Source organism: Nerophis ophidion, linkage group LG11 (genome assembly GCF_033978795.1).
Source record: "Nerophis ophidion isolate RoL-2023_Sa linkage group LG11, RoL_Noph_v1.0, whole genome shotgun sequence".
Lineage (NCBI taxonomy): Eukaryota > Metazoa > Chordata > Actinopteri > Syngnathiformes > Syngnathidae > Nerophis > Nerophis ophidion.
The window spans coordinates 9,408,585-9,431,564 of NC_084621.1; the positions used below are offsets into that span (position 1 = coordinate 9,408,585).

The following is a 22,980-nucleotide window of genomic DNA, read 5'->3' on the forward strand; positions in this document are numbered from 1 at the left end:
ATCAGCCGGAGAATCGGAGCAGCTGGGGCAGTATTGCAGTCTCTCTGTCGCACTGTTGTGACGAAACGAGAGCTGAGCCAGAAGGCAAAGCTCTCTGCCTACCAAGCTATCTACATTCCTACTCTCACCTATGGTCATGACCAAAAGAATGAAATCGCGGATACAAGTGGTCGAAATGAGTTTCCTCAGAAGGGTGGCTGGCATCTCTTTTAAGGATAGGGTGAGAAGTTCTATCACCGGAGAGAGACTCGGAGTAGAGCCGCTACTCCTTCGCTTGGAAAGGAGCCAGCTTAGCTCTCACTGGATCGGTTTGCAGCCGAATGAGGATCAGCATCTCCAAATCTGAGGCCATGGTTCTCAGCAGGAAACCGATGGTTTGTACAGTCCGGGTAGAGAACGATACTCTGTCCCAGGTGGAGGAGTTTAAGTATCCCGGGGTCTTGTTCACGAGTCAGGGAAAGATGGAGAAGGAAATCAGCTGGAGAATCGGAGCAGCTGGGGCAGTATTGCAGTCTCTCTGTTGCACTGTTGTGACGAAACAAGAGCTGAGCCAAAAGGCAACGCTCTTGGTCTACCGAGCTATCTACATTCCTACTCTCACCTATGGTCTTGACCGAAAGAATGAGATCGCGGATATAAGCGGCCGAAATGAGTGTCCTCAGAAGGGTGGCTGGCATCTCTTTTAGAGATAGGGTGAGAAGTTCAGTCACCCGTGAGAGACTCGAAGTAGACCCACTGCTCCTTCGCTTGGAAAGGAGCCAGCTTAGCTTTCATTGGATCGGTTTGCAGCCGAATGAGGATCAGCATCTCCAAATCTGAGGCCCTAGTTCTCAGCAGGAAACCGATGGTTTGTACAGTCCGGGTAGAGAACGAGACTCTGTCCCAGGTGAAGGAGTTTAAGTATACCAAAGTCTTGTACGCGAGTCAGGGAAAGATGGAGAAGGAAATCAGCCGGAGAATCGGAGCAGCTGGGGCGGTATTGCAGTCTCTCTGTCGCACTGTTGTGACGAAACGAGAGCTGAGCCAGAAGGCAAAGCTCTCGGTCTACCGAACTATCTACATTCCTACTCTCACCTATGGTCATGACCGAAAGAATAAGATCGCAGATACAAGTGGCCGAAATGAGTTTCCTCAGAACGCTGGCTGGAATCTCCCTTAGAAATAGGGTGAGGAATTCAGTCACCCGAGAGAGATTCAAAGTAGAGCCGCTGCTCCTTCGCTTGGAAAGGAGCCAGCTTAGCTCTCACTGGATCGGTTTGCAGCCGAATGAGGATCAGCATCTCCAAATCTGAGGCCATGGTTCTCAGCTAGAAACCGATGGTTTGTACAGGCTGGGTAGAGAACAAGACTCTGTCCCAGGTGGAGGAGTTTAAGTATCTCGGGGATCTCGTTCACGAGTGAGGGAAAGATGGAGAAGGAAATCAGCTGGAGAATCGGAGCAGCTGGGGCAGTATTGCAGTCTCTCTGTTGCACTGTTGTGACGAAACAAGAGCTGAGCCAGAAGGCAAAGCTCTCGGTCTACCGAGCTATCTACATTCCTACTCTCACCTATGGTCATGACCGAAAGAATGAAATCGCGGATACAAGTGGTCGAAATGAGTTTCCTCAGAAGAGTGGCTGGCATCTCTTTTAAGGATAGGGTGAGAAGTTCTATCAACGGAGAGAGACTCGGAGTACAGCCGCTACTCCTTCGCTTGGAAAGGAGCCAGCTTAGCTCTCACTGGATCGGTTTGCAGCCGAATGAGGATCAGCATCTCCAAATCTGAGGCCATGGTTCTCAGCAGGAAACCGATGATTTGTACAGTCCGGGTAGAGAACAAGACTCTGTCCCAGGTGGAGGAGTTTAAGTATCTCGGGGTCTTGTTCATGAGTGAGGGAAAGATGGAGAAGGAAATCAGCTGGAGAATCGGAGCAGCTGGGGCAGTATTGCAGTCTCTCTGCCGCACTGTTGTGACGAAACAAGAGCTGGGCCAGAAAACAAAGCTCTCGGTCTACCGAGCTATCTACATTCCTACTCTCACCTATGGTCATGACTGAAAGAATAAGATGGCGGATACAAGCGGCCGAAATTAGTTTCCTCAAAAGGGTGGCTGGCATCTCCCTTAGACATAGGGTGAGAAATTCAGTCACCCGAGAGAGACTTGGAGTAGAGCCGCTGCTCCTTCGTTTGGAAAGGAACCAGCTTAGGTGGTTCAGGCATCTCGTGCGGATGCCTCACCAGCGTCTCCCGAGGGAGGTCCTTGTTGCACGTCCCATTGGGAGGACACCTGGTGGCAGGCCAAGGACCAGACTGGGGGGGGGGGGGGGTTACATCTCCTCTCTGGCCTGGAAACGCTTTGGGATTCCCCAGGAGGAAGTTGCTAATGTTGCTCTGGAGAGGGAAGTCTGGGGGTCTCTGCTGGAGCTGTTGTCCCCGCGACCCGATTCCGGATAAGCGGTTGAAGATGGATGGATGGATGAAAAGGAGTAGGAAGACTCAGAGCTTTTTCAATTCATAGCGAATACTAACACATACTGTATGTTCACTTCCTGCTCTCATTTTGAAACTTTATTTACATCAATTAATTTTAAGTACAATAGTTCTCTTCATATACGTAAATCAATAATGATTCACATAACGACATGAACAATATCTTATTTTTTATCAAGTTCCAAAGGAATGAAGCGACTGTGATGATTTGCGTCAATTTGCAGGGTTTTTATTTATGACTCTCGATACTAAAGCACATTTTTAAATACATTGAATTAATGAGGATTTTTTTTAAAAGCGGATGTTTTTGTAAACAGGAAAGACCCAGCAGGTAGCGGCTAACTGGAATGGCAAAACCACATGAGAGGAATGCATTTGGTTTGGAATTAAATCAGTTTTTTTTAATATCAAAATGTTTTAAAAAGAACAGAAAAAAATGTGGCAAACTTTTCCACCTTTCTTCTGTCTGAATAACTGTATTTTTCGGACTATAAGGCGCACTTAAAATCCTTTAATTTTCTCAAAAGTCGACGGTTCGCCCAATAACCCAGTGTGCTTAATCTACCGAATAATTCTGGTTGTGCTTACCGACCTCGAAGATACATTTTTTTGGTACATGCTGTAATAAGCCTTCCCGGTAAGGTCTATTCAGGTGTACTTGAGAGGAGGTTACGCCGGATAGTCGAACCTCGGATTCAGGAGAAAAATTGTGGCTTTCGTCCTGGTCGTGGAACTGTGGACCAGCTCTATACTCTCGGCAGGGTTCTTGGGGGTGCATGGGAGTTTGCCCAACCAGTCTACATGTGCTTTGTGGACTTGGAGAAGGCATTGGACCGTATCCCTCGGGAAGTCCTGTGGGGAGTGCTCAGAGAGTATGGGGTATCGGACTGTCTGATTGTGGCGGTCCGCTCCCTGTATGATCAGTGTCAGAACTTGGTCCACATTGCCGGCAGTAAGTCGGACACGTTTCCAGTGAGGGTTGGACTCCGCCAAGGCTGTCCTTTGTCACCCATTCTGTTCATAACTTTTATGGACAGAATTTCTAGGTGCAGTCAAGTTGTCAAGGGGATCTGGTTTGGTGGCTGCAGGATTAGGTCTCTGCTTTTTGTAGATAATGAGGTCCTGAACGCTTCATCTGGCCAGGATTTTCGGCTCTCACTGGATCGGTTCGCAGCCGAGTGTGAAGCGACTTAGATGATAATCAGCACCTCCAAGTCCGAGTCCATGGTTCTCGCCGGGAAAACGGTGGAGTGCCATCTCCGGGTTGGAGAGGAGACCCTGCCCCAAGTGGAGGAGTTCAAGTACCTAGGAGTCTTGTTCACGAGTGAGGGAAGAGTGGATTGTGAGATCGACAGGCGGATCGGTGCAGCGTCTTCAGTAATGCCGACAAGTGAAGAAGGAGCTGAGCCGGAAGGCAAAGCTCTCAATTTACTGGTTGATCTACATTCCCGTCCTCAGCTATGGTCATGAGCTTTGGGTCATGACCGAAAGGACAAGATCACGAGTACAAGCGGCCCAAATGAGTTTGGGTCTCTCCGTCAGAGAAAGGGTGAGAAGCTCTGCCATCCGGGAGGAACTCAAAGTAAAGCCGCTGCTCCTCCACATGGAGAGGAGCCAGATGAGGTGGTTCGGGCATCTGGTCAGGATGCCACCCGAAAGCCTCCCTAGGGAGGTGTTTAGGGCACGTACGACCAGTAGGAGGCCACGGGGAAGACCCAGGACACGTTGGGAAGACTATGTCTCCCGGCTGGCCTGGGAACGCCTCGGGATCCCCCAGGAGGAGCTGGACGAAGTGGCTAGGGAGAGGAAAGTCTAGGCTTCTCTGCTTAGGCTGCTGCACCCAAGACCCGACCTTGACTAAGCGGAAGAGGATGGATGGATGGTGTAATAATAAGTGTGACCAGTAGATGGCAGTCACACATAAGAGATACGTGTAGGCTGCAATATGACGGCAGTAAACAACACCAAAACTTTAAATGTTTCATTGAAAATAAAGAACATTGCACACGGCAATCAAAAATCCGTACGATTTTGGTGAGCTCTGACTGTCAGAAAGCGACTTGAAGATCTGTAAAACATAATCTATGCAACATTTTGACTGAAAGAACCACCATTACATGTTATGTTGACCACAATGGAGTGTTTTCAGTTCTGAAAAAAATAAATTAAAAATGACACATTTAATGCGCCCTATAATCCAGTGCGCCTTTTATATGAAAAAATTTTACAAATAGACCATTCATCGTTAGTGCGCTTTATAGTCCGGTGCGCACTATGGTCCGGAAATTACGATGCTTCATATTTCCGATTGATGACAAAACTTTAAGGAGGTTGTCATGGAAGTACACAAGGTAGGAGTTGAACTTTCAAATACTTTTCATATCCAATTAAATAAATTAATAATTATATATCAATTATATCAATATGTACACATATACTGTATATGTATAGAGCAGGGGTCACCAACCTTTTTGAAACCAAGAGCTATTCTTGGGTACTGATTAATGCAAAGGGCTACCAGTTTGATACACACTTAAATAAATTGTATTTCTGTCTGTCATTCCGTCGTACATTTTTTTTTCCTTTTACGGAAGGTTTTTTGTAGAGAATAAATGATGAAAAAAACCACTTAAAAGAGGAGAAAAAAAAAAGAAAATTAAATAAATGATAAATGGGTTGTACTTGTATAGCGCTTTTCCACCTTCAAGGTACTCAAAGCGCTTTGACACTACTTCCACATTTACCCATTCACACACACATTCACACACTGATGGAGGGAGCTGCCATGCAAGGCGCTAACCAGCACCCATCAGGAGCAAGGGTGAAGTGTCTTGCTCAGGACACAATGGACGTGACGAGGTTGGTACTAGGTGGGAATTGAACCAGGGACCCTCGGGTTGCGCAAGGCCACTCTTCCACTGCGCCACGCCGTCCACTTAGTTTATCTTCAATTTCGACTCTTTAAAACAGTGGTCCCCAACCTTTTTGTGTCCGCGGACCGGTCAACGCTTAATAATTTTTCCTGCGGCCGGGGTGCCGGGGGCTCCTTTTTTTTTTTTTTTTTTTTTTTGCTTTGTCATGAAAAAGGGAGGTTTTTGTGGTTGATGCACTAATTGTAAGTGTATATTGTGTGTTTTATGTTGATTTAATAAATTTAAAAAATATATATATATTTATTTTTTATTTTTTTATAAATCGATCAATCAATCAATCAATCAATCAATGTTTATTTATATAGCCCCAAATCACAAATGTCTCAAAGGACTGCACAAATCATTACGACTACAACATCCTCGGAAGAACCCACAAAAGGGCAAGGAAAACTCACACCCAGTGGGCAGGGAGAATTCACATCCAGTGGGACGCCAGTGACAATGCTGACTATGAGAAACCTTGGAGAGGACCTCAGATGTGGGCAACCCCCCCGCCTCTAGGGGACCGAAAGCAATGGATGTCGAGCGGGTCTAACATGATACTGTGAAAGTTCAATCTGCAAATAAAAATGAATAAAAAATTATTCTGCGGCCCGGTACCAATCGGGCCACGGCCCGGTGGTTGGGGACCACTGCTTTAAAATTCAAAATTCTACCGAAAAAAAGAAGAGAAAAACTAGATAATTCGAAGCTTTTTGAAAAAATGTAAAAAATATTTTATGGAAAATCATTGGTAATTTTTCATGATTAATATAGATTTTAGAATTTTTAATACATGTTTTAAATAGGTTAAAATCCAATCTGCACCTTGTTAGAATATCTAACAAATTGGACCAAGCTATATTTCTAACAAAGACAAATCATTATTTCTTCTAGATTTTCCAGATCAAAAATTTTAAAATACATTTTAAAGACTTTGAAATAAGATTTAAATTTGATTCTACAGTTTTTTTAGATTTACCAGAATATTTTTTGGGAATTTTAATCATAAGTTTGAAGAAATATTTCGCAAATATTCTTCGTCGAAAAAACAGAAGCTAAAATGAAGAATTAAATTAAAATGTATTTATTATTCTTTACAATAAAAAAAATAAATTTACTTGAACATTGATTTTAATTGTCAGGAAAGAAGAGGAAGGAATTTAAAAGATAAAAAGGTATATGTGTTTAAAAATCCTAAAATCATTTTTAAGGTTGTATTTTTTCTCTAAAATTGTCTTTCTGAAAGTTAGAAGAAACAAAGTAAAAAAATAAATGAATTTATTTAAACAACTGAAGACCAAGTCTTTCAAATATTTTCTTGAAATTTCAAATTCTATTTGAGTTTTGTCTCTCTTAGATTTAAAAATGTCCAGCAAAGCGAGACCAGCTTGCTAGTAAATAAATACAATTCATAAAATAGAGGCAGCTCACTGGTAAGTGCTGCTATTTGAGCTATTTTTAGAACAGGCCAGCGTGCGACTCATCTGGTCCTTACGGGCGACCTGGTGCCCGCGGGCACCACGTTGGTGACCCCTGCTATAGACTATTCTACATCACATGGAGTCGTGTAAGTTTGTACATTGTAAGTTTTGCATTTGGAAAAAAAACAACCTGACTAGTTGTTTACGTAGTTTTCACGTAACCAACAGTTTCATGGCACGTGTCACATTTGTTTGGACCCGACATGTAAAAGTGAGCGGGGTGTTTACCTCTGGGCTGCAGTCCGGCGCCGTGGAGCCCCCGTTGAAGTGGTTCTGGGCCAGGAAGAAGGGCGAGTTGGCCATGTCCAGGATGGGGTAGTTGACCAGCACCACCTTGCTGAAGTTAAACTTGTAGGTGAAGCGCTTCCCTTTGGTCTTGTGCAAAATACGCTTGTTGTAGTAATACCTGCAACGCAGAGGGGAGGAAATCGAATGAGGGATAAAGGATAGAGGAACACGGAGAGGAAAGGCTTAACGTAACGCTCGTGTCAAGGTTAGAGATTTACCAAAAATGAATAAGTCAACAATTTGAGTGCTGCAGGCGGAGCTGATTTCATAAACTTTTTAATAAATCTCCTCCTCCCTCTCATCAGCTCTCTGCTCTTGTGTCATACTTTTGTATTTTCCATCTTGTTTTTATGTATTATATATCCATCCATCCATCTTTTTACGCTTATCCGAGGTCGGGTCACGGGGGCAGCAGCCTAAGCAGGGAAGCCCAGACATTCCTCTCCCCAGCCTTTTTGTCCAGCTCCTCCCGGGGGATCCCGAGGCGTTCCCAGGCCAGCCGGGAGACATAGTCTTCCCAACGTGTCCTGGGATCTTCCCCGTAGCCTCTTGCTGGTGGGACGTGCCCTAAACACCTCCCTAGGGATGCTTTCAGGTGACATCCTAACCAGATACCCAAACCACCTCATCTTGCTCCTCTCCATTTGGAGATATAAATATATATATATATGTATATATATATATATATATATATATATATATATATATATATATATATACATACGTTTACATATATGTTTATATATGTTTACATATATATACATATATGTTTATATATATGTTTATGTATTTATTTTTGTATATACATACATACGTACATAAATATATATATACATATATACATACATACATACATACGCATATACATACATACACACATATACATCAATACACACACACATATATAATATATATATATATATATATATATATATATACATATGTTTACATATATGTTTATATATATGTTTATGTATTTATTTTTGTATATACATACATACGTACATAAATATATAATATATATATACATATATACATACATACATACATACATACATACGCATATACATACATACACACATATACATACATACACACACACATACATACGCATATACATACATACACACATATACATCAATACACACACACATATATAATATATATATATATATATATATATATATATTTATATATATGTTTACATATATATACATATATGTTTATATATATGTTTTCAACTTGTCTATGTCGGGGTCCAAGTTAATCAAGTCATGGTATATCCATCCATTTTCTACCGCTTATTCCCTTTTGGGGTCGCGGGGGGCGCTGGCGCCTATCTCAGCTACAATCGGGCGGAAGGCGGGGTACACCCTGGACAAGTCGCCACCTCATCGCATGGTATATATATATATATATATATATATATATATATATATATCCATCCATCCATTTTCTACCGCTTATTCCCTTTCGGGGTCACGGGGGGCGCTGGCGCCTATCCCAGCTACAATCGGGCGGAAAGCGGGGTACACCCTGGACAAGTCGCCACCTCATCGCATGGTGTATATATATATATATATATATATATATATATATATATATATATATACATATGTTTACATATATGTTTACATATATATACATATGTTTATATATATATGTTTCTGTATTTATTTTTGTATATACATACATACATGTATAATATATATATACATATATATATACATACATACACACACACATATATATATATATATGTATATGTATATATATATATATATGTGTATATGTATATATATATGAAGAGTTCATACGCAAAAACCGATGAACGCCATTTTGATAAAGTTTAGCCCAGCCTCGGTAATATATAGTCCGCCACTTCTATTGTGTTATACCAAAATCAATTTGTTTGCAAATGCGGACAAATGCCGCTTTTAACGTCATTTAGTTCAGCGATTTATTGCAAGAGCCGATAAGCGCCATGGATCATTTACCACAAAAGCCGATATATCCGTTTGCCCAACCAGCGCTGCAGTACGGGATCACGTGACAAACACAATGGCGCCGCGCACGGAGTCACTCAGTGTTGTTATCCACGCATGAATAATTTGGAAGCTTCTCCTGTGAACACTGTTAAGCCAGCGAAAAAAACTGACGTGTTGAAGTTATTATTTGATGTTGGCGCTAGCACGCGTGTCCGTGAGTTTTACACCGCTGCGTTAAACGATGTTGTCGAGCATGGAGCTAATGTCGATAGCGATGATGAGTGAGCTGTTATCTGCACAGGAGTGTTTTTCATAGGCAAACCAGGTTGAGCATTTGTGCTTGTTTTATTAATAAAACATTGTCTTCATTGCAACACTGTTTTTTTGTTTTTTCATTTTGTGCTGAAAAGCACAAGGTAAATATGTGAGGTCACAGTTCCAAAAAAGCATGTCCGGTTAGCAAGTACGAAAAAACAATGTCCGCAGGGACAGCTAGATTTATGCGTACCAAGGGATCGAAACTGTTAGATAATGAAGTAAAGAAATGTGAACAGTTGTTACGTTGAAATGTGGCTTTCGATAAATTTAACGTTCTGTTTTTCTCTCTATCTTTATCTTGAATATTATGCGAAATAACGACCGCAAAGAAAACGATTTTGGAGATATCTGTTTTTGCGACATATCATAATTTGGATATATCTGCTTTTGACGTAAAACCACATCAAACACTCTTACTTGAAAGCCATTCATTACATCAGCATTTCTTAAAAGTTTAGGCTTTCATGACTTGCTTATGTTGATATTAAATAAACCATTGCACGCTTGTACATGTACCGACAACACCAGCAGGCAGAAAATCGTTAATATACAGAATCGGTCAAAATGGATTTATCTGCTTTTGCATATGAACTCTTCATATATATATATATATATATATATATATATATATATATATATATATATATATATATATATATATATATATATATATATATATATATATATATATAATATATACAACACGTGCAACAAAGGTAATGAAATATATCATGTTTAATTTTATGTGAATCTGCAACCCATCAGCAGCTGGCATATTTTAACAATGGTGTTTAAAAAAAAATACAAATAAAGCCTATATTTCTCGCAATTTATTTATATTTTGATAGCGATAGTTTGACAAAATTTTTGGTCTTATATAGGACAACAGAAACATTGTTTGGTATCGAGAGTGTCAGTCAAACGAACATAAGAACAGCGGAAGGGGGGGGGGGTACAGGTGTCTCCATGGTAACAGCTCCAGGTGTCTCCCTGTGGGCATGTCAGCTTCCTGTGTCACCCACTGAGGTGTAAGTCTGCACGTCACCTGGCTCCGGCTACGGCGCTCAGGTGTGAAGAAAATAACACCCACCAAGTGAGACTAGAGGCCACATAGTTTTGTATTCCCCCCCTTTTGTTCCTTTGGAGTGATCATGCACCCACACGGCCTCTGATCACGTACGTCCCCGCGCTTCCACGCCTTTGTGTGCCGCCGCCCTTAATTGAGCAATTAAATGAGGCTAATTAAGGAGGCTAATTGTGGCCCCAGCCAATTCATAACAATTAGAGTCTGACGACAACCCCCATTAAGGAGAGGCCACAGGAACGGAGAAGGCGGGGCCATTCCAGACCACACTTGGCGATGTGTTTGGAGAACATAACAAGTTTGACGAAGTTCCAGCAACTTTAGCCATTTTCAAATCCCTATTGAGTGTTTTTGTTGTGAGTAGCTCCTCACGGAATGTTCCATTATGAAGTCCGCTGATAAGCCGCAATGGAGGAATATTGACGTTTCATAGTCAAAGGTTCCAAATGTTATCTCTTTATTTTCTTTTTCTTTTTTTTATTAGCCACATATAAACACGTTGCTATCGTTTGAGTTATTCTGGACACGTTTACAAGTGTCACTTTTAGTATTTTGTTAGCGCAGGGGTCGGGAACCTTTTTGGCGGAGAGAGCCAAAAATCCAAATATTTTTTAAATGTATTTCCCTAAGAGCCATATAATATTTTTTAACACTGAACACAACTAAACGCGTGCATTTTTAAGTAAGACCAACATTTCTAGAGTATAATAGGTCTCTTATTCTTTGTAATAACAGTGTTATTCTGAAGCTAACTGTGGAGGGGGCGTGGCCTGCAGCAAAGCGGGGTGTTGCCAGGATCGGCCTCAAAATCAGCGACAGGTGCATAGATGGCCCACCTGGGCCTTGTTAAATAATCACCTGTCGCTCTGTTATAAGCAGGAGGAGAGATGGGGTTGGAGCTGGAGCCAGAGCGAGAACGAAAGAGAAAAAGACAATTGCTGGCAAAGCAACTGAGAGACTTATTGAAAAATAAAACAATTTTGTAACCCTGAAACAGGCTCTCATGTCGGTGCTTGGTGGTCTGAAGAACCCCCAGGAGGGCAAGCCCCACATTAACCAATAATAAATAAATAACTTCCCAACTTATTAAGCAACCAAACCCCAAAAATCAAAATTGCACGCTAGCGCCCCCTAAAAAGAAATGAAACATCAGACTGCTTGTAACTTCCGTTAGCAATGTCGTAGAAACATAAAACAAAAACCTCTATGTAGGACTGATTTAGACCTAGATTTCATAATTTTACCTTCTAGGGCAAAAATCAACAAACATTTTGCAAAAAACCCATTAAAAGCAAAATTTTTGCAAAAAATAAAATTTTTGCCTCTTTGAGCTGTTATTTGACCCCCTTAAAATGCTTCAAAACTCACCAAACTTCACACACACATCAGGACTGGCAAAAATTGCGATCTAATGAAAAAACCAAACCCCAAAACTCAAAATTGCGCTCTAGCGTAATTTTTAATTAAAACACAGAAAAAACTGCTCGAAGGAAGAAAACAGAGACAAAACTGCTTGTAACTTCCGGTAGGAATGCCGGAAAGACATGAAAAAAACCCCTCTATGTAGGTCTCACTTAGACCTACATTTTAATAATTGACATCCTTCAGCAAAAATCAACAGGAAGTTAAAAATTACCCCTTCAAAATAAAAGTTTCGTAAACACCTGTCACCTTTTTTCAAACATTATCTCCTCTGAGCGCGTTTGTCGTGTCGGCTTCAAACTCGCACAGGAGAGAGATTGAAAGAACCCTTCTGATTAAAAGTTTTTCACTGAGTTTTGATTACTGCTCCGGTTTTGATTTTACGCGACTTCAAAGAACCCCTGTGCAAAGTTTCGTCAAAAATGTCATTTTTGCCTCTTTGAGCTGTAATTTGACACCCTTAAAATGCTTCAAAGTGCAAGTTAAAGCTCTACTCTGCAAAGCGAAAGCCATTTATCAACAACATCCAGAAACGCCAAGCTGTAATTTGACCCCCTTAACATGCTTCAAAACTCACCAAATTTTACACATACATCAGGACTGGCAAAAATTGCAATCTAATGAAAAAACCAAACCCCAAAACTCAAAATTGCGCTCTAGCGCAATTTTTGAATAAAACACAGAAAAAACTGCTCCTAGGAAGAAAACACAGACAAAACTGCTTGTAACTTCCGGTAGGAATGCCGGAAAGACATGAAGCAAAAACCTCTATGTAGGTCTCACTTAGACCCACATTTTAATATTTGACATCCTTCAGCAAAAATCAACAGGAAGTTAAACATTTTTGCAAAAAACCCATTCAAAGCAAAATTTTCGCAAAAAATAAAATGTTTGCCTCTTTGAACTGTAATTTGACCCCCTGAAAATGCTTCAAAACTCACCAAACTTGACACACGCATCAGGACTGGCAAAAATTGCGATATAATGAAAAAACCAAACCCCAAAACTCAAAATTGCACTCTAGCGCAATTTTTGATTAAAACACAGAAAAAAATGCTCCTAGGAAGAAAACACAGACAAAACTGCTTGTAACTTCCGGTAGGAATGTCAGAGAGACATGACACAAAAACTTCTATGTAGGTCTCACTTAAATCTACATTTTAATAATTGACATCCTTCAGCAAAAATCAACAGGAAGTTAAAAATTACCTTTTCAAAATAAAAGTTTTGTAAAAACCTGTCACCTCTTTTCAAAAATTATCTTTTCTGAGCGCGTTTGTCGTGTCGGCTTCAAACTCGCACAGGAGAGAGATTGAATGAACACTTCCGATTAAAAGTTATTCACAGAGTTTTGATTACTGCTCCGGTTTTGATTTTACGCGCCTTCGAAGAACCCCTGCGCAAAGTTTCCTAAAAAATGTCATTTTTGCCTCTTTGAGCTGTAATTTGACCCCCTTAAAATGTTTCAAAGTGCAAGTTAAAGCTCTACTATGCAAAGCGCATGCCATTTATCAACAACATCCAGAAACGCCGAGCTGTAATTTGACCCCCTTAACATGCTTCAAAACTCAACAAATTTTACACACACATCAGGACGGGCGAAAATTGCCATCTAATAAAAAAACCAAACCCCAAAAATCAAAATTGCGCTCTAGCGCCCCCTAGGAAAAAACCCAGACAAAACTGCTTGTAACTTCTGTTAGGAATGTCGTAGAGACATGAAACAAAAACCTCTATGTAGGTCTGACTTAGACCAGGGCTTGGGTCACGGGGGCAGCAGCCAAAGGTGGGCCCGACCGACGCTGCTTGCAGCTTTAACTATTTTTAGGTTTATAACGTGCTTTATTCATCACAGTTTTCAGTTCAAGAAAGCCATTTTGTCTGTGCTATTTGGAGGAAATTACAATTGGTATTCGAATCGATTTTTCCCCACACCCCGATATGTGATAGACTGAGTCCCCAAACTTTGACTGCACAGGATGTGTGGCAGGAAGTGAGTGGGGCGGCGTACCTCAGAGCCCTGCTCAGCTTGTCGTAGTTCATGTGAGGTTTGCACTTCCTGATCCCCCACAGCCGGGCCACCTCGTCCGGGTCCTTGATGACAAACTCGCCGTAGTCGCCCTGCCAGGCGATCACGCCCTGGTACTCCTCCTTCTGCAGCAGCTCCAGGATGAAATGCCACAGCTGGATCTGCCTGGATCCGGGGCTCGACTCCGGCTTGTAGGCCCAGTCCGGGAAGGCGAACCCTGCGCCGGAGAGGAGTCGGGGGTTAAGAGGCCTCTCGTTTATCCCCCATCGCTCGCCACTGGGGATGGGTGGGTGAACGAGGGTGGGGGTTGCTGTCCAGATGACTGATGAGTGATGAAGGTGAGGGATGATGTGTTTAATATCAGCACACGTGCCCTGAGCTATGTTAGCATGCGCTGCTGCCCTCTAGGCTGCACAGATTGGTCAGGTGGATGATGACACGTCTCTGCGGCGAGACGTGATTGATGCGGCGGCGCGCACGCCAGCCCTTAAAGCCGCCCCTTCGCACATCACACATGGCGCTTAACTCGCGGGACAATCAAAGTAGCCTTGAAGAAAAAGTCGATACACGACGAGACGACGCTCGATACCACAACTAACTTTGCTGGTTTCAATAAACAATGCTGCGATGTTTTCTGTTTATTCTGAATGCTGAGCAGTGATTGAACTGCACTCTTGTTTTGTTGTTGAAACTCTGCCTAGCAACAGGAATTAATCAACGTGGACCCCGACTTAAAGAAGTTGAACATTTTATTGGGGTGTTACCATTTAGTGGTCAATTGTACGGAATATGTACTGTACTGTGCAATCTACTAATAAAAGTTTCAATCAATCAAAACAAATGGTCAGGGAATTAATTTTGGTCGACATTTAATTTTGGTTGTGAGACTTCAGAACAAAAAAATTAGTTACATACAGTTTTGGATTATTTTAATTAGTTTTACTTCATTTTGTTAGAATTTTTCCTAATTTTGAATATATTTGGATTGGAATATTTTTTTTAAATGTTTTATTACATAGAAAATTATTATTTATTTTGAATTAATATAATACATGAAATAGATATTAAAATATTATACAAATTCATAAATATAAAAATAACATTTTTGAATGACTTACTATTGTAAAATAATAAACATGTTTATATATAGTATAACATCCATTCATCCCCTTTCTACTGCTTATTATTTAATTTTTTTCGTAATTTAAAATACATTAAAACATTTTAAGGAACACTTGTAATATTTTCCAAATGGTTTATTACATAGAAAATGATTATTTATTTTGAATTAATATAATACATGAAATATATATTAAAATATTATTATACAAATACAGAAATATTAAAATACATATTCAATATTTCAGTTATAATATGAAAATATTATAGAAATACAGAAATATTAAAATACATATTCAATATTTCAGTTATAGAAATACTAATGTATGATGAAAAACATTTTTTAATTCACGATATATGAACAAAATATAAAAACAAGGTATATAAACAACAAAATTATTTCGAAATCCTAATTTATTTCATTATGTTCAATAATTTGCATTATTTAGTTAATTAGATTTCAGTGTTTTAAAAGTACTTACTATTTGTAAAATAAAAAACATGTTTATATATAGTATAACATCCATCCATCCCCTTTTGTACTGCTTATTACTTCATTTTTGTTTACATGTTTTTCGTAATTCAAAATAAATTTTAATTTGTAAAGTAATAACTGTGATTTTTTTAAATGGTTTATTACCTAAAAAAATATTTATTTTGAATTAAGACATGAAAAATATATTTAAATAATATTATACAAATACAGAAATATACAAATAAATACTTAATGAAATAAAAACAATTTGTATATAAAAATACTAAAACATGTTTGATACAAACCACATTTTTTAATACACGATGTATAAACAAAATATAAAAACAAGGTATAAAAGCAACCAAAATATTTTGTATTATTTTGAAATCATATTTTACTTCATGACTTTCAATAATTTGCATTATTTAGTTAATTAGATTTCAGTGTTTTAAAATGACTTACTTTTTGTAAAATAAAAAACATGTTTATATATAGTATAATATCCATCCATCCCTTTTCTACTGCTTATTACTTCATTTTTGTTTACATGTTTTTCGTAATTTAAAATACATTTTAATTTGTAAAGTAATAACTGTGATTTCTTTTAAATGGTTTATTACATAAAAAAATATTATTTATTTTGAATTAAGACATGAAAAATATATTTAAATAATATCATACAAATACAGAAATATACAAATAAATACTTAATGAAATAAAAATAAATTGTATATAAAAATACTAAAACATGTTTGATACAAACCACATTTTTTAATACACGATGTATGAACAAAATATAAAAACAAAGTATAAAAGCAACCAAAATAGTTTGTATTATTTTGAAATCATATTTTACTTCATTACTTTCAATAATTTGCATTAATTAGTTAATTAGATTTCAGTGTTTTAAAATGACTTACTTTTTTTAAAATAACAGACATGTTTATACATAGTATAATATCCATCCATCCCTTTTCTACTGCTTATTACGTAATTTTGTTTTAACTTTTTCGTGATTTAAAACTCATTTTAATTTGTAAATTAATATTTGTAATATTTTAAAAAAAGGTTTATTACATTAAAAAAATATCATTATTTATTTAGAATTAATATACCAAATCAATATTAAAATATTATGATACAAATATAGAAATTAAATAAATATAAAATATTTAGGTAATAGAAATACTAAATTATGTTTAATAGAAACCACATTTTTGAATACATGATGTATAAACACAAATATAAAAACAAGGTATATAAATTATTTTGAAATCATATTTCAATTCTTTACATTAGATCATTTCAATTATTTTGTTAATTAGTTTTTGGTGTTTTAAAATGATTTACTATTGTAAAATAATAAACATGTTTATATATAGTATAATATTCATCCATCCCCTTTCTACTGCCTAGTAATTAATTTTGTTTTAATTTTTTCATAATTTAAAATACATTTTAATTTGTAAAGTAATCATTGCAATATTTTTAAAATGGTTTATTACCCAGAGTTTTATTATTTATTTTTAAATCAATACAACATATTAAATGACTATACAAATATTATTATAAATATATAGAATTATTAAAATAAATATTAAATATAGAAATTACAGAAATTCGTATTTTAAAACAAATTTTAATTTGTAAAGTAATATTTTGTACTATCTTTAAAAAGGTTTATTACGAAGAAAATTATTATTATTCATTTTGGATTAATACAATATATGAAATCAATACAAAAATAGTATATTACAAATATAGAAATAGTAAAATAATATAAAATATTTAGGTTATAGAAATAATAAAATATGTTTAATAGAAACCACATCTTTTTAATACATGATGTATGAACACAAGGTATATAAAATTATTTTGAAATCATATTTTATTTCATTATTTTAGATCATTTGCATTATTTAGGTAATTCGTTTTTAGTGTTTTAAAATGACTTACTATTTATAAAATAATAAACATGCTCATATATAGTATAAAATCCGTCCATACACTTTTTACTCCTTATTTCTTGAGGGGTGCGCTGGAGCCTATCCCAGTATTATTTCGAAAAAATGTTTTTAATTATTTTATATTTAAGTGAAGTGAAGTGAATTATATTTATATAGCGCTTTTCTCTAGTGACTCAAAGCGCTTTACATAGTGAAACCCAATATCTAAGTTACATTTAAACCAGTGTGGGTGGCACTGGGAGCAGGTGGGTAAAGTGTCTTGCCCAAGGACACAACGGCAGTGAGTAGGATGGCGGAAGCGGGAATCGAACCTGCAACCCTCAGGTTGCTGGCACGGCCACTCTACCAACCGAGCTGTACCGTTCTTATTTTAGATAATAGATTCCCTGCATCAATTCCACTATTTTCTGCTGAGATGTGTCCAAAGGTCTGCGATTAATTGGCGACTTGTCAAGGGTGTACGCCGCCTTCCGCCCGATTGTAGCTGAGATAGGCGCCAGCGCCCCCCGCGAACCCGAAAGGGAATAAGCGGTAGAAAATGGATGGATGGATGGATGTTCTTATTTTAGATAATAGATTCCCTGCATCAATTCCACTATTTTCTGCTGAAATGTGTCCAAAGGTCTGCGATGAGTTGGCGACTTGTCCAGGGTGTACGCCGCCTTCCGCCCGATTGTAGCTGAGACAGGCACCACGCCCCCCGCGACCCCAAAGGGAATAAGCGGTAGAAAATGGATGGATGGATGGATGTTCTTATTTTAGATAATAGATTCCCTGCATCAATTCCACTATTTTCTGCTGAAATGTGTCCAAAGGTCTGCGATGAGTTGGCGACTTGTCAAGGGTGTACGCCGCCTTCCGCCCGATTGTAGCTGAGATAGGCGCCAGCGCCCCCCCGCGACCCCGAAAGGGAATAAGCGGTAGAAAATGGATGGATGGATGTTCTTATTTTAGATAATAGATTCCCTGCATCAATTCCACTATTTTCTGCTGAAATGTGTCCAAAGGTCTGCGATGAGTTGGCGACTTGTCAAGGGTGTACGCCGCCTTCCGCTCGATTGTAGCTGAGACAGGCACCACGACCCCCGTGACCCCGAAGGGAATAAGCGGTAGAAAATGGATGGATGGATGTTCTTATTTTAGATAATAGATTCCCTGCATCAATTCCACTATTTTCTGCTGAAATGTGTCCAAAGGTCTGCGATGAGTTGGCAACTTGTCCAGGGTGTACACCGCCTTCCGCCCGATTGTAGCTGAGACAGGCACCACGCCCCCCGCGACCCCAAAGGGAATAAGCGGTAGAAAATGGATGGATGGATGTTCTTATTTTAGATAATAGATTCCCTGCATCAATTCCACTATTTTCTGCTAAAATGTGTCCAAAGGTCTGCGATGAGTTGGCGACTTGTCAAGGGTGTACGCCGCCTTCCGCCCGATTGTAGCTGAGACAGGCACCACGCCCCCCGCGACCCCAAAGGGAATAAGCGGTAGAAAATGGATGGATGGATGTTCTTATTTTAGATAATAGATTCCCTGCATCAATTCCACTATTTTCTGCTGAAATGTGTCCAAAGGTCTGCGATGAGTTGGCAACTTGTCAAGGGTGTACGCCGCCTTCCGCCCGATTGTAGCTGAGACAGGCACCACGCCCCCCGCGACCCCAAAGGGAATAAGCGGTAGAAAATGGATGGATGGATGGATGGATGTTCTTATTTTAGATAATAGATTCCCTGCATCAATTCCACTATTTTCTGCTGAAATGTGTCCAAAGGTCTGCGATGAGTTGGCGACTTGTCAAGGGTGTACGCCGCCTTCCGCCCGATTGTAGCTGAGACAGGCACCACGCCCCCCGCGACCCCAAAGGGAATAAGCGGTAGAAAATGGATGGATGGATGTTCTTATTTTAGATAATAGATTCCCTGCATCAATTCCACTATTTTCTGCTGAAATGTGTCCAAAGGTCTGCGATGAGTTGGCGACTTGTCAAGGGTGTACGCCGCCTTCCGCCCGATTGTAGCTGAGACAGGCACCACGACCCCCGCGACCCCGAAGGGAATAAGCGGTAGGAAATGGATGGATGGATGGATGGATGTTGTTATTTTAGATAATAGATTCCCTGCATCAATTCCACTATTTTCTGCTGAAATGTGTCCAAAGGTCTGCGATGAGTTGGCGACTTGTCAAGGGTGTACGCCGCCTTCCGCCCGATTGTAGCTGAGACAGGCACCACGACCCCCGCGACCCCGAAGGGAATAAGTGGTAGGAAATGGATGGATGGATGGATGGATGTTGTTATTTTAGATAATAGATTCCCTGCATCAATTCCACTATTTTCTGCTGAAATGTGTCCAAAGGTCTGCGATGAGTTGGCGACTTGTCAAGGGTGTACGCCGCCTTCCGCTCGATTGTAGCTGAGACAGGCACCACGCCCCCCGCGACCCCAAAGGGAATAAGCGGTAGAAAATGGATGGATGGATGGATGGATGTTCTTATTTTAGATAATAGATTCCCTGCATCAATTCCACTATTTTCTGCTGAAATGTGTCCAAAGGTCTGCGATGAGTTGGCGACTTGTCAAGGGTGTACGCCGCCTTCCGCCCGATTGTAGCTGAGACAGGCACCACGCCCCCCGCGACCCCAAAGGGAATAAGCGGTAGAAAATGGATGGATGGATGTTCTTATTTTAGATAATAGATTCCCTGCATCAATTCCACTATTTTCTGCTGAAATGTGTCCAAAGGTCTGCGATGAGTTGGCGACTTGTCAAGGGTGTACGCCGCCTTCCGCCCGATTGTAGCTGAGACAGGCACCACGACCCCCGCGACCCCGAAGGGAATAAGCGGTAGGAAATGGATGGATGGATGGATGGATGTTGTTATTTTAGATAATAGATTCCCTGCATCAATTCCACTATTTTCTGCTGAAATGTGTCCAAAGGTCTGCGATGAGTTGGCAACTTGTCAAGGGTGTACGCCGCCTTCCGCCCGATTGTAGCTGAGACAGGCACCACGCCCCCCGCGACCCCAAAGGGAATAAGCGGTAGAAAATGGATGGATGGATGGATGTGTCCAAAGGTTGCAATGCTACCAAATATTCAACCAACCGCTAATACAACCAGACTGAATTATCCATCCATCCATCTTCTACCGCTTATTCCCTTTTTTTTTGGGGTTGCGGGGGGCGCTGGCGCCTATCTCAGCTACAATCGGGCGGAAGGCTGGGTACACCCTGGACAAGTCGCCACCTCATCGCAGGGCCAACACAGATAGACAGACAACATTCACACACTAGGGACCATTTAGTGTTGCCAATCTAATTATCCCCAGGTGCATGTCTTTGGAAGTGGGAGGAAGCCGGAGTACCCGGAGGGAACCCACGCACTCACGGGGAGAACATGCAAACTCCACACAGAAATTTCCCGAGCCTGGATTTGAACCCAGGACTGCAGGACCTTCGTATTGTGAGGCAGACGCACTAACCCCTCTACCACCGTGAAGCCCTAGACTGAATTTTTTGTTTTTGAACTCAATCATTCTGCTTGGTGCGTCGTCAGTCATCCAAGTGAGACTTGGGGTCCTCACCTGGCGTCCAGAGGGCGGGCACCGGGGGCAGCAGCAGATCGCTGACGCAGTTACAGTCCATGCCTCTGCAACACCTTCAACGCAAAAATGAAAAACATGATGAGTTTGGCCGTGAAAAGACGCTCACAAGTTGCAGCAAAGTATTGCAGAGTTTGATCTTGGATGAAAATCCTTCCCTGGGGGGGAGGGCTCGAAAATGGAGGCGAAGGCTGAAGATTTGGACGAGAACTCGGTATTGACGTCGACACACGGCAAGGTTATGTTTTTTATGTAGCGATCAGGTGTTTGAGGATGCAATCCCGCGTTGGCCACCTGAGGCCGGGCGTGATGCAACACTCCGGACATGCATAGGCGTCCACAAACCGCAGGAATACATTTAAAAAGCGCGTTAAAGTTTAATTTGATTTAATAAGGAAGAATTTTCAAGCATTCTTGCGTAAGGCAGTACACACAAAAAAAAAAGCGAATGTTTATGCAGCACGTATTACGCACTGTTCAATATGCTGAAATGAACTTTTTTAAGACTTTAAGGGTGGAAAAGTTTCTGTTTAACTCACAAGGATGTTGAATAAAAGTAGCTCGCAACTTGTAAGCAAATGTAAATAAATAAATAAATAAACAGGTTGTACTTGTATAGCGCTTTTCTACCTTCAAGGTACTCAAAGCGCTTTGACACTACTTCCACATTTACACATTCACACACACATTCACACACTGATGGAGGGAGCTGCCATGCAAGGCGCCAACCAGCACCCATCAGGAGCAAGGGTGAAGTGTCTTGCTCAGGACACAACGGACGTGACGAGGTTGGTACTAGGTGGGATTTGAACCAGGGACCCTCGGGTTGCGCACGGCCAGTCTTCCACTGCGCCACGCCGTCCCTACCTCCAAATATAAATGTACCTCCAAATGGCAAGTAGGGTCGTTAATCAAAAAGTAAAGTGATTGAGCAAGACGTTTCCGAACAAAACAGTTAAACTAAGTGTAAATACTTTTTTTTTTTTTTTTTACGAAAAAAACATACTGAAACAAATTTAAGTAAGTATATTTTTTTCTATGACTAAAACCCAGCATTTCATAGGAAAAGGTCAAAAACAAACAACATTAAACTCAATTTAAAAGTGCAAAAATAATTTTTAAATGGCGATATTCTACAGAGATTCGGGACAAAAAATTGGCAAGGAACCGTGTTGTGCTAGCATCGCAAAAAAAAATTGAAGTTTAGGTCCATAGTTTTCACAAAAGAATGAAAAAAAAAAATAAAAAATAAATATTTATATATACATATAAAAAATAAATTAATAAATAAAAAATCTGACGATTGAGGGAACCCCTCATGAAACAGTTCTGTAGAGATGAAGTAGTCTTGGGATTTTTCCCACACCTACACATACACATATTGTTGCGTTTTGACCCGTTCTTCCTTCGGTCAACGCCCCCAGATTGTTTGATGACACATAAGCTGGTTTTAAATCAATCAGAGACAGAGGTTACTCATTTTGATATTTTATAACCAAAGCGCTTTGGGAGATCAATCTAGATACAACATTTCAAAGCTCGGTCCGAATTGATCTAATCCTAAAATGGCAGTTTCTCCCTCCTCACTCACTCTCACCCGCCCCTCTTCTTCTCCTCCCTACCTTGGACAGTTGAGATAACAGGATGTTATGTCTTCATTCACACATTCCAAATTCAAGGTCTATGTAAAAGGTTCACACTTTAGCTGTTCTAAAATCTGACGAGGAAATAAAAAGACAACCAAATCCAACAGTATATATATATATATATATATATATATATATATATATATATATATATATATATATATATATATATATATATA

At 39.7% G+C, this 22,980-nt stretch overlaps 1 protein-coding gene across 1 annotated transcript in view; it reads right to left on the reverse strand.

Moving 5' to 3' along the window:
- erfl1 (Ets2 repressor factor like 1) overlaps positions 1–22,980 on the reverse strand; it is a 173,403-nt gene that overhangs the window by 18,353 nt on the left and 132,070 nt on the right. The window contains exons 2-4 of the mRNA XM_061914693.1: positions 21,138–21,211; positions 13,978–14,212; positions 7,095–7,272 (exon numbers count right to left, since the gene is read on the reverse strand). Of these exons, the coding sequence (XP_061770677.1) occupies positions 7,095–7,272; positions 13,978–14,212; positions 21,138–21,198 (474 nt within the window). The 5' untranslated portion in view covers positions 21,199–21,211. The remainder of the gene's footprint in view (positions 1–7,094; positions 7,273–13,977; positions 14,213–21,137; positions 21,212–22,980) is intronic.